General features: G+C 43.8%; 1 protein-coding gene across 1 annotated transcript in view; it reads right to left on the minus strand.

The window, feature by feature from the left end:
• DDAH1 (dimethylarginine dimethylaminohydrolase 1) overlaps positions 1-8,075 on the minus strand; it is a 152,737-nt gene extending 144,662 nt beyond the window's left edge. The window contains exon 1 of the mRNA XM_060024732.1: positions 7,506-8,075. Coding sequence (XP_059880715.1) covers positions 7,506-8,060 — 555 coding nt within the window. The 5' untranslated portion in view covers positions 8,061-8,075. The remainder of the gene's footprint in view (positions 1-7,505) is intronic.
• Between the last annotated feature and the right edge of the window lie 5,520 nt (positions 8,076-13,595).

The following is a 13,595-nucleotide window of genomic DNA, read 5'->3' on the forward strand; positions in this document are numbered from 1 at the left end:
TCTTCTGAGAAGTCCTGGTATGGGTCAGACCCACCCCCTGGAGGTTCCACAGCACCAGACAGAGCTCTGGCATAAAACCCTGTCCTCTTGTTCTGCAAGTGTCTGCCACTGGTCTGCCTTCCTAGCTGGACTGTGAGGTCCTTATGGGCAACGGTGGTATCTAATTCACCTACATCTCCCCACCACTACATCTCCCCACCCAGTTGTCTAGCAACTGGGTCTAGACAGTTGCTGAAGGCACAAACATACTACATGAGTGACGCAACTATTGTGCCTTTGCCTTCAAACACACAGTCTTTTTTTTTTTTTGCGGTACGCGGGCCTCTCACTGCTGTGGCCCCTCCCATTGCGGAACACAGGCTCCGGACGCGCAGGCTCAGCGGCCATGGCTCACGGGCCCAGCCGCTCCGCGGCATGTGGGATCTTCCCAGACCGGGGCACGAACCCGTGTCCCCTGCATCGGCAGGCGGACTCTCAACCACTGCGCCACCAGGGAAGCCCAACACAGTCATTTTTAACACAATCATGGCACTCATCATTACTGCCAGAAGCAGATTAGAAAACATCAACACTTCTTAAACAAAAGAACAAAGGAATCAAAGCAAACACATTTTTAATGAAGTCAAAGATTTACTCACTCACATTCAAATCAAGCAAAATACTGATATATTCATCTTCATTAGAATAACGGCTTATCCCATAAGCCCATCTAGCTACAAAAGCAGACTAAAAGTTATATTCCCTTTAATTTGCTATGTTAAACTAATTCAGTTTGATTTGTTGGGCAAAATTAAACCAACCCTATACTAATTTGTACTTCTATCTTCGTAGTCTGCTGTGCTCACTTCTCTGGTCATACTTGCTTAGATGATCTAGACATTTAGAGACAGCAGTCTAAAGTCTGGTGATTTATTCCTTTCTACGTGCTACTACCCCTCAGCACTCAGTTTCAAGAAAACAATGTATATTATTACATTATTTGACAATGACAAAGTAAACTGGGATGGCATTACACACACACATTTTTAAATGGGATTTGTTGTTTGAGATTACTCTTGCTTGTCCATTTGGATGAAAAGTGCCTGTTTATGAAATGCACCTGAGGACTCTGACAGATTAAATACCTAATATCAGTTTAAGGACAGCAGTGAAAGCCAACTTCAAAGGTCAGGGGAGCATTTTGATGCAACATCAGGGATTGCATTACAGTAAATAAATATTTTTCTACTACCCGGGGTGAACAATGCACTGTGTTCTGTATAAGATAGAAATGAAACCTTTTCTCATTAAGGTTTCAGCTATTTTATCCTTTATTATGGCACCTCTTGATTAGGGGAATGAACTCTACCACGTGTCCAGATCTCCAGTCAGAAAACTAGGCTTTCTGAAGTGGTTACAGATTTTAACAGCAAATGCCATAAAATAAATAATAACCATCACTCATTTTTTAAACATGCATTTCCAAATTTATATTGAGGTTCATGAATAATTTATTTACGATGCAAAGACAGTAGAAGGTAAATCTTTTCAAAAGTCTTAAGTAGATTTTTCTGTGTTGTGGTTTATATTAATGGACTGGATACCTAATTTTGAAGAAATCTGAGCTCAATAAGAATTCAAAAACATGCAAAAGCAATTTCCCAGCATATGTGAATTATAAGGGATCCATCGCTGCCTTCTTAGTCTTATAATGATTCTAGGAATCTCTGCAGAAAGTTCATTTTCAGCTGATAGTATCTAATAGAAGTCACTCCCTACTCATCATTATGTTCTTTCTTTTCAAGGTTTTCAAGATCAACTGCATGGGAGTAGATTACATTATGGGATGCATCCCAGTTCCCAAGACACATGTCAATTTCCAAACGTTTATTGCCAAGGCCATGTAGAAGAGTTGGAAAAGAAACACCCTGAAAGAGAGCAGTTGTTCTAACCAGTTGGAGGTGACAATTTATCAAGAACCATTTAATCTGCCGCCATGTGAGGAGTCTCCAGCACCTTCACGTTCCAGCTTGGTGAGAATCAGGGTAATTTCTAATTATGGTTTAGGGTAGTTTACTCACCTGAAGTTAAACAGAAGTTTGAGGACACGTGTGCATTTAAAAAAGCAATCATCCAGTAGGCTGGTAAATAAGGCACAATTATGCGTAAAGTGTGCCCGGGCAATTTGTGGGTTTCATGTAAATGCCTGAATTACTTTTTTAACTAAAATGAAAATAATCCACTCTCATTTAGGAGAGGAGGGAAGTAAAATGATTCACTTAGTTAATATCCAAGTTATATTGTATATCGTTAGTGTGTAAAATGATATTCAGGGGGCAGTTTTATATTGATTTAATGATCTATTACGATTAAGCACAACTGGCAACAAGCACTTCAAGCAGAAAAGACCTTCATACTTTCATGAGAAGCTCAGTTCTGCCACTTATTATCTGTGTGTGACTTTGGACAAGTTACTTAACCTTGGTTACCAGAGACTCAGTCTCCTTATCTTTTAAATAGAGCTAATAGTAACACCATCTTTGGGGATTCACACACACACATAAGTTGGCTGGTCATTAGACATGGTCTTAATGCTCACCTTGCCTCTGGGATCAATATAATTATGCTTTTTTCCTAATCAAAGAATAAACCAGGACCCAAAGATGTAAGTCCAAATAGTTAAGTGCCCCAACAGAAGGGGAATTACTATGCAAATATGTATTGCTTACCTCTTCCGTTTATGCCCTCCTTTCCCCCCCTCAATGTTTATTTTTACTTTGGAGATTTATTACTTTGTGCTAAGCATATCGCCTTCTTCCTAAAGAGGTCCCTAACAGTGCAAATGCTCCAGGCAAGGATAATTAAAGCCATTATCACTTTTTGAGAATGAGTTTGTGTGGTTTTCTCTTAGACCAAATACCCCAGAATGGCCCTGAAAGAGGGGTGAAAGGGCACAGGATATATTTCACAATTTTCCTGAGTAAACTCTGTCAGTTAATCATTTATTAAGTACTAAAAACTTTCTGGAAAAAAAAAAAAACCCCAAGAAAATGGCATTAGTAGTTGCCTCTGAGGAAAGAAACTGGGTAGTCAGGTACAAGGGTGAGGTAAGGGTGGCAAGACTTACTTTCTTTCTTTGTTTAAATAAATTTATTTATTTATTTATTTTGGGCTGAGTTGGGTCTTTGTTGCTGTGCATGGGCTTTCTCTAGTTGCAGCGAGCGGGGACTACTCTTCATTGCATGTGCAGACTTCTCCTTGTGGTGGCTTCTCTTGTTGCAGAGCACGGGCTCTAGGTGCTTGGGCTTCAGTAGCTGTGGCTCGCAGGCTCTAGAGTGCAGGCTCAGTAGTTGTGGCACATGGGCTTAGTTGCTCCGCAGCATGTAGGATCTTCCCGGACCAGGGCTTGAACCCATGTCCCCTGCATTGGCAGGCGGATTCTTAACCACTGCACCACCAGGGAAATCCAAGACTTACTTTAACCGTGTATCCTCTTGTACCTTTTGAATTTGGTACTGCGGACATGTACAATTGAAACAAAATTTTTATTTTTAAAAAAACCCAATCCTCACACACTGTCATAGCTTTTAGATATTTGCTTACTGGACTTTGACATTTAGAAGTTAACTTTCTCTTTTTTTCCCCTCTAAAATGTAAGCTGGATTCATTTAAAATATGATTGGTTTCTTAAGGCTAATTTGTCTTCAAAATATTAAGCATAGGGCTTCCCTGGTGGCGCAGTGGTTGAGAGTCCGCCTGCCGATGCAGGGGACATGGATTCGTGCCCCGGTCTGGGAAGGTCCCACATGCCGCAGAGTGGTTAGGCCCGTGAGCCATGGCTGCTGAGCCTGCGCGTCCGGAGCCTGTGCTCCGCAACGCAAGAGGCCACAAGAGTGAGAGGCCTACGTACCGCAAAAAAAAAAAAAAAATTAAGCATATTAAGACATTCATATTCCGGAAGACACAAAGTTCTTAGACATGTAATATTATTCGCTGACTTTCTCTATATGCAGTTTTCTTCACTAAAACTTAAGCTTGCTGCAGACAGGGTCTGTGTTTTATTAATCTTTGGAGGCCCCATTATCGCAAACACTGAGCTTTCACAGAAGCGTTACTTTCTTTAGTTTGGTTCTCAGTCCTTTCTTCCAAGGAAGAAAAGTCATTAAATATAACATGATGCTTTGATTAAGAAGAAACTTCTCAGGATTTTAATTAAAACAAAACAACAACAAGAGACAGAGGCACGGAAAGGGAGAGGGAGAGAAAAACAGTTATAAATCACCTATAGTTGTAATGAAACTTGTGGGACTCTGCTGACTAGAAATGCTTGCAAAACACCAAATATGTCATAATGAGGGAGAACGAAGGTTGACCTAAAATCATGAACAAATTTGTTCAACAAAATATATTTGCTACATGATTATTGTGTTCAAGGCCCAGGGGATAAAATGTTGAACAACGCAGACATGATCCTTGCTCTCAGTTTTCATAATAGTGGGAGGTACAGAAAGATAAACAGGCAATTACCATATGGTATGATAAATACCATAACAGGGAGTACAGAGGTGCTCATAAAAGGACAACCAATCTAATGCTTGAGAAGGTGAGATCTAATATCACAACAGTCGGGACTAGAGCTTTAGAGTCCTGCAAATCTGAGTTCAAATCCTGGTTTCACTAGTTCCACTCTATAACCTTGGGCAATTTAATCTCTCTAAGACTCAGTTTCATCAACTTTTAAACAGGAATAATGATAGCAATGAGCTCAAAGATTTGACGTGAGCATTCAATGAAACACATGTCATAAATCCGGCACAATGTCTGGCCAATGGTAAGCACCCAATAAAGATTAGCTAATAATATTAATGGTAAGAGTAAGCTGAGAACTGAAGCATGAGTAGAAACAGACAGGTAAAATGCAGGAGAGGAAGGAGGAAGAATGTCCTGGGCAAAGGAGGAATGTACACCCATAAAAGCAACAGCATGGTGAGCTTGAAAAAAGAACCTGGCTTGAGCCAAGAATTGGGAGGCACCTCGGGTGGGGTCAGAGATGCAACTGAAGCTGGAAAGGCAAGCAGAACCCAGCTCAACGGGTTTATCAGGCTCAGTGGAGGCCCCTCTAGAATTTTAATCAGAGGAGGAACAGGATCAGATCTGAGTTTTAGAAGGACCAACTTGGCTACAGTGTGGAAAATGGAATGCAGAGGGAGAAGACAGGAGATCAGTGTTAATAATTTTAATATAATGCCTCAGCTGTTGTGGAGTTTCAGTTAGGGAGTTAGGTGTCATATATATATATATATATATAACAATCCAAGAAGTCCTTGAAGTAATTATTATCAGCTTGCTGGTATTAGCTAATTAGCATTTCATTAATTCATTTGTTCATTCATTTAACAAGAATTTATTAACTTCAATGTAGGCAGCAAACTGTGAGAGATTTCAAAGAAATCTCTGAAGCACCCCACCCAACATGACTGCCCGCATTCCCCTCTCTGGCTGGAAGGCCCATTACTCTGGGAACCCAGATCAGGTGCAATGGCAAAGGTGTTTGGGGGCGGGACCACACACCTGCAGAAAACTTGAGCTGGAAGGCAGTGCTAATGAGCAGATTAGGCTGGAACCTAAGGCGTGAAGAAGACACCCCTTCACCCTCGGAAAGGGAAATGTCACTGTAACTGCATCAGTGTACAGGAGACTTCTTACTGCTCAAGGAGTAAATCTTCCACGACCCCTTGGTAAGTGAATAATAACGACCAACACTTATGAAATGTCCTGTTCTCTATATTTCTGATGGATTAATAAATTTATTACCACAATTCTATGAAATAGGTATGATTATGTCCACTTTACAGGTGAGAAAACTGAGGCAAGAGATACTCGCTAAGGTCACAGAATTAGATCCAGTCTGATGTTCTTATCCATTACACTATGTGGCCTCTGGCAGTGGGCCACCAGCCTGAAGTGTGAAACCCATTTAAAATGTATGCCTCAAAATCTGACAGGGAGACAGATCAATGCCCACTTTAGTATCAGGAAGGCCAAAATTTGAAAGGTTTTATTATAGGAATAAAATGAAATGGATGATTAAATATATGACAGTCTCAACATGAAATTGGACCAGCCACATCAAATGAGTATCATTTTGAAAGGGTTTTTAAAATCTATGTTACTCTTTTAAGCACAAACCACAGCTTTGTCATATGGCCTAGGACACATTAGAAAGTATTCAAATGGGGTTACATGCTTATCAGTTTAAAATAGAGTGGGTCATCTCACAGATTCAAAGATGGAGAGGTGGCAAAGGAGATAAAAGAGCTAAGAGAATGAGACCTGTTACTCTTTTGGTTTTCTGCTAAGGCAGGGTGAAAAAAAAAAAAGCTGATTCTCTTAGTGGGAAATAAATCAAATATACTTATTCTCTCAGACCAAGCAAAGTTCTATCAACCAAGTAGTGAAGCATGTGGAGAAGAAGCATATTTTAACTACAAGCTCTATGAGGCATTTCCAATGCGAATCGAATAAAGGAAAAATAGGGAGGGAAAATCCTTAACCCTCCAGATATGAAAGAAACCACCAGCTTCTTGCAATGCCACTTGATGCCAATAGCAACCAAGAGTCTTGACCCTGGGCTCTCAGCAGGCAATGAGAAGAATCCCAGGCCGGACAGCATTTTAAAATCCAATCTCACTCTTATTTGTCTCTCCCCACTAACCTACCTTGTGTTTAAAGCAATCACAGACATTTTCACAAACTGCAATATTTTAAAGTAGTCACCATCCTCTGAGAACACAAAAAGCTCTAATTGCTATGAGCTTAAAAATACAGAGAATAAAAATTATTGAATTTGTGAAACCACCATTTCCAATTAAACACACAGACACACACACACACCCAACACCCTACACCGAGTGCTGCTTTTCAAACCCAGACACCGCGGCTCAGCAACAGGCCAGTCTTCTTACATTCATTCACTTGCCAGTCCCCTTTGCGGGACTCACTCTCCACCACCGAAAAGTAACTCGGGACGACCCACGTCTGCGGGCATCGACCATTAATTCATCTGGCCCTCCCTGCTCCCAGCTCCTGGCAGGACTTGGGGGTTTAGGGTCATCAACCGGCCCCCCCGGAGCCCTCGCCCAGGCTCCGCCCGCCCGCTTGGAACGGCACCCCTCCCTGCCCCCGCTCCCTGGGAAACGAGCAGAGTTGCACTGTCTTCGCTGCTTTTTAATCTTTACCAATAAAAATGCCTATGAGACGGATTCCCCACCCCACCCACCTGCCCGAGTCCGCACCACCACACTCAGTCGGCTCCTCTAGAAGGCACCCAAGCTGCGCCGGCAGCCGGGAGGCGTGAACAATGAACTTCTCTCTCTCGCACACACACCGTCTCCCCTAAATGGGAAGTTCGGAACTAGCCCGGGGGCCACTTCCGCGCTTCCCCCAGCACGTCCGGCTCGGGCGACGCGGGAGGGCCCGGCGCGCGTCCCCGGCCGCGCCCCTCGCGTCTCCGGGCGGCCAGTTACCTCCTTCCTCCGGCTCGGCGCCCCGGGGCGGGTGATGAGGGCCGTCTCCTCGCACACCACGGCCACGTCCTCCACGAACACGCAGTCCGGGAGGCTCTCGTCGGCCGGCAGCTGCACCACCTGCAGCCCCAGCTTACTGCCCAGCACGCCCACGTACAGCTGGTGCTGCCGCTCGGCGCGGGCGAAATCCACCTCGTCGCCCTTGGTGCTCCTCAGCGCGTGCTGGCCGAGGGACTCGGGCAGTCCCCGCACCACGACGTGGGTGGCCCGGCCGAAGGCGGCGGGATGGCCGAGCGAGGCCATGACTCGGGGAGGCGGCGGGGGGCGCGGCAGCCGGGTCTTCCGCGGGCAGCGCGCGCCGAGCTTGCGAGCGCCCGGCGGCTCCCCTTGGCAGCAGATGAATGTGGTGCAGCGGGAGCCCGGCTCGCGCCCGGAGCCCTGCCCGCGCGACTGAGCATGCCCAGACCTCCGGGCGCCGGCCCGCGCGCAACCCGCGCGCCCACTTGGCGCTCTCGGGTTTGCGGCAGCTGAGGCGGGAGTTGTAGTGGCGAGCATCGCACGAGGAGTGGGGCCAGAGGCAGCGGCCGAGGAAGCTGGCAACGCAAGAGGTGCGCGCTGGTGAGGGGAGCTCGGCCAAAACGCGCTGTATCCGGACTTGACGTTACCTGTGTTCCGCCGCAGGTGCACGCCTCACGTGGACCCAAGGCGCACTTGGAGAGCGGGCTATGTTTTGGACAGAACGACTGTGGGGTCTTCTTGGTGGTCGGGAAGGAAAGGATGGGATTTCTTTGTGGACAGATACTTTGACCTCTCTCCCTACTCTCCTGCTCCCAGGTTGCCCAGCACGTGGTACCACGCCCCACCTCCACCCCCATTTCCTAGTGTGAGAATCTGTCTTCGCACCCAAGTCCACCTTACCTTGACTTTCTCTGCAGATGACCCCTCACCCCACGTGAGACTCTAGATTATTAAAAGAATGTTATTTCTTCCTGTCTGAAAGAAAGAGGAGGAGCCCAAGAGACACATAGAGAGAGAGACATAGACATCTGGAAACTCACAGTATTTCAAGGACAATCCGTTCTTACTAAGAATGTGATTCTGTTTGCCTACAGGGCCCGCAGAGGTAGTGAGGCAAAGACCAAGTGTGCTTTCCTCCACGATAGATGTGCGCTCACCTTGAGCAGTTTCAGACGTGGAGCATCACAACTCTTTTGTCACTGGGAAAGAGGGTTTCCAAACTCCTCCCTTGCCTTTCCCTCAGGCCTGTATAGACTCCGTGGAATTCCCGAGATATTTGTTGAATGTTTCTTTTTTCATGCCCCTCAGGGAGTTCCTTTCCCTTCTTAATGGTACTAAGCTTCTATTTTTCTCCTCTCACGCATTGCAGATTACATAATCCATGGGTTCTGCTCTTTTTGAGGGGAAGATCCACTTCAGGTAGTAACTCCAAAATAATCTCAGGTAATAATCTTCTTTCCTCACGTTCTGTAGCATATTTCTAATTTTAAGATTGATGAGATCATAGAACATTAGATTTGAACAGGACTTTAGAAACCTTCTCATCTAAATTCCCACTCAGTGTTCTGGAATTCCAGCTAAAACATCTATGACAGTGACCAGATCTTTACTTGAACATTCTAAACCTCACTTACTTGCAAAGTGTATTCCACTTTTGAAGAATTATCACAGTTAAAAATTCTTCATTGTGGGCTTAAATCCCACTGGTCCCAGTTCTGCCTTCTGGCATTACCTGACATTCTTTCACAGGACAGCATTCACATATCTGAAGACAGTTCTGCTATCTATGCTACCTGACACCGCATCCCACCCGCCATCCTGACCCACTCCAAGCCTTGATCCTGAACCACCAAAAAGTAACTAGTGATTGGTTTCTAAATCCCTTCAACATTCTGGTCATCTTCCTTTTGATACACAGTGGTTTGCCTGTATCCCTTTTAAATCATGGTATCTGGAATAGAAACAATTCTTCCTGTGGTCTGACCTGCACAGACTACAGCAGGACCCTTATTCCAGGTGCTAGGCTTCTATTAACACTGCCTAAGATTGTATTGGCTTTTTTGGTGGTCCAGTGCCAGGGTCAGGGCCACAGCCTTTTTGTCAGAACTCTGATACCAGTTTTCAGGAAATGTAGGTTTCTAGGAGAGATCTAGCTAAGGATCCTGGAACAGTTGTCCCAACTGAGCCACAGAGGAGATGTGATCTGCCTTCTCTCCCCTCTCTCAAGGGTGACTTGAATTTACCCAGATGACATGGCATTTCTCAGCTTTGAAAGTGAGGGGTCTTAAGTGAAGGACAGCTCTCACCCTGACACTGGGGAGTGGGACCAAAAGTAAAATAACAAACCTTTGAGACCTACTGGGCTCTACTTCTGAGGCAAAACTCTCAGGGAATCCATGCTGATACTAAATTGGCACCAAATTAGTGTCTAGAAATCACCTGATGGTGTTCTCAGCAGGGGATTCCCACCAATGCTACAGGTGAAAGTTGCCCTATGTGCTGAGCTTGCCCAGGCCAAAATATGGACTTTTTTCCCCCATTACCTAACATTGAGGTTTCATCCACCTCCAGCTGGTCTCTACCTAGCAACCTTAATTAATGTCCGTGCCTTGTTAGAGCCTGAATACTTTGCCACCAAGTGCCCTGAGCCTAATTATAAACAAAGTCCCGTGTATCCACTCTGGGCTCATGTCAGCCCAGCAGCCAATGAAAACCTGAAAGATTTTTCCTATAAATTGGTGTTAGCCCTGTCTTTCCATACTGAAATTGGGCCACTTTTTTTTAATCTAATTTTTCAGTTATCCCTATTAAATGTTATCTTCATTCCAACTTGCCTCATTTTGATTCTGTCATCTTGTGCATTATTTATTACCTCTAGTTTTGTGTCATCTGAAATTTGATAAGCACGCCTTCTGTCTCTTCTAAGCAGTTGTCCAGAAGTGTTAGAATATGTATATTGGTGAAAAGGATAATAAAGACATGAACTCCAGTAAATCACTTCTTACATGCCTTCCTGCTTGAGTGATAAAGGACTACTTTTGGGAAAAGGGAAATGGAATAAAGCCCAAATGGAAATTGGGCTTTATTAAGTCTAATACATATATAAATTCACTTTCCCTACAGATATTGAGAATTCTCAAGGCACAACACCATGTTATGTACTTCAGAGACATATGAGCAGCATTGAAACATGATCCTTGACCTTGAAGAGCTTACTGGGAAAACAAGACATCCAAAGTGAGAGCTATGCTAAGGGCACATGAGAGATACAATCAACAAAGTGCTATAGGAAGTTATGGGAAAAAGAAATCACGGTGGCTAGTGGGAGTGGAAGAGAGCTGCTTGAAGGTTTAGGCCTTGAATAATTTTTAGGCCTTGAATAATTTTTAGGGTGTGAATATTTGGAAGGATAGAATGAGAATTCTAAGGAAAAGTATGTTCAAAAGCCAAATGCGTGTTCATGCAACAATAGATGGATCAGTTCAAATCCTGTATGTATTGGTTAAGATAATTCTAGATGCTGTAACAAAATGACCCCAACACATATAGTGGAATAAAGTTGATAGAAGTTCATCTGTTGTTCACTTAAAGGCTAGCAGAATGTCTTGATTGGTTCCTGACTCTTCTCCAAGTGACATGCGGGGGTCTGGCCTTCTTCCATTTTGTGGCTCCAACACTTTCAAATATGGCATCCAAGTTCACCATGCTCACCTTCCTCAAGCTGAAAGAAAGTTACAGAGCATTCAGCACCACGTGTGAGAGGCTTAATGGGCCAGGCCAGGAAGTGGTACATATCACCTCTGCTCACTTTCCTCTGGCTGGGACTCAGTCACACAGCTTTAGTAACCAAAGGGAAGAGCTGGGAAATAGTCTTCTATGAGCCCAGAAAGGAGAGGAAACAGGTTGGGGAAACAGCTAGCTGGTTTATGCCCCAGAGTACAATGGGGGAAATGGAAAATAATGGTAGAAAGGTAGGCTAAGCTTTCATCACTTGAGCAGTGGACAGACATATGGTGTGGAGTCTGAATGTAGCTTCTGAAGCCAAACTTTGTGCGTGGAAGCTTGGCTCTGCTATTTTCTTGTTGTATGATCTTAGTTGTGTTACTTGAAAGCTCTTTGCCTCCGTTTCATCCTAATTTATGAAATTGGAAACAGTGAATCCATTATCATAGGGTTATTAGGACGGTTAAAGTTAATAATACAAAATGCTTAGAAAAGTGTCTAGGATAGTATCTCGTACCTAGTAGTTGCTCATTAAATATTATTCATTGGCAGGTTTTGAGGGTTTTTTGTTTTAGCTTTTGGGTTCTTTTTGTTTGCTTTTTTGGTTTTGTTTAATTTTATTGGATTATAGTTGATTTACAATGTTGTGTTAGTTTCAGGTATACAGCAAAGTGATTCACTTATACCTATATTCATTTTTTTTTTCAGATTCTTTTCTCATACAGGTTATCACAGAACATAGAATTCTCTGTGCTATACAGTAGCATTGACAGGTTCAGAAGGCTTTGAACATGATTTCCTACCTAAGGCCAAACCACATACATCCATTGAATCGTCAGAGTCATATAGGTGTCTTCATGCTTTCCAGCAGAACCCATGGCCTTCCTAGGTTGATAGACCAAATCTCACTCAGAAGTGTAATCATAGATTCAATACACATTTTTGAACCTTTGCTACATACCAGGTACTGGGGATGTAATTGTGAATTACACTGTGGGACTTATGGTCAAATTGCTCCTTTTTGTCTTCCACACATTTCAAGATCTTTGTAAGTAATTCCCTGTTTAAATTCCCTCTATTTGAAATACCTAGAGCTGTTTATATTCTCCTAGCTAGACACTGACTGATACAGAGGCAATTTTTCTTTTCCATTGATAATATTTCTGGACCTGCATTTGAAGTCAATTTTAGATAGCAATTATTTCAGGATTAAAAGAGACATTCCTGCCTTACTCCTTTCTTACTCCATTTTTAGCAAATACAAGATTTGCTTTCACTGGGGTTCGGTGTTTGAGGGTAGGGGTTGGAGTCCTTAAAGAGAATGAGGGCTCAAGTGTCCTCATCCATCCCAAGTACTAAAAATACTAGATCAAGTTAAATACCATAAGTCTGAATTCTTCTTTTTTTTTTCTTCCATAAGTCTGCATTCTGACACTAAGTCAGTGCTGCCAGATAAGAATCATTATGTTTGACACAAAACGATTTACTGTGGAGGAAACCGACTGCTGCAGATTTCCTTTGACATACAAGCAGTGAATTATGTTTGGTCAAATGGGCAGGCAGCATTTTACAAACTAGGAGATGGTTCCAGGGTTCTGGTTCCTAAAGTCAAGATGCATACCCTCCTAACCTTGGTTTCTTCAGCTGTCACCTGGGAATTCATTCTTTAAAGAAATATTTACCAAGCACCTGCAACATGTATGGAAGAGAAATACATAAAAGCAGTCAATAAGGCATAATAAACCTGACTTTGACTCCTGTCCCTCCCGCATTCTAGTTGTGTAATCTTGGTGTGCCCAAGACCCATGCTTCACTGTTTTCTGTCTTACTCTGAGCCCGAGAGGACTGACCTTCATCGACTGTATCACCTGGGATCCCGTTATTGTTGGCTTTGGCCAATGGGCGGCACTTACAGGAGATGGGAGGGCAAGACGAAAGGAAGGTTAACATATTTATTCCTCTTACTCCCTTCCTGCTTTTTCATGGTTCTAGCAACAACCCTTCTATAACCATAACTTGTGTCTGGTGGTCCCTCTTTTTGGCGATTCTAGCTCCTGGCTGGGTTCTGATAATCCTATGTAACTACTTACATGGAAGTAGTAAACAGCACACTTTAAAGTCCTCTTTTAAGCACACGACATTATGAATATTAAGAAAATAAGGGGGTTTCGCTGGTGGCACAGGGAAGGCAGGGGACATGGGTTGGAGCCCTGGTCCGGGAAGATTCCACATGCCGTGGAGCAGCTAAGCCCGTGAGCCACAACTACTGAGCCTGCGCTCTAGAGACCACGAGCCACAACTACGGAAGCCCGCGAACTTAGAGCCCATGCTCTGCAACAAAAGAAGCCA

This window comes from Delphinus delphis, chromosome 1 (assembly GCF_949987515.2).
Source record: "Delphinus delphis chromosome 1, mDelDel1.2, whole genome shotgun sequence".
Lineage (NCBI taxonomy): Eukaryota > Metazoa > Chordata > Mammalia > Artiodactyla > Delphinidae > Delphinus > Delphinus delphis.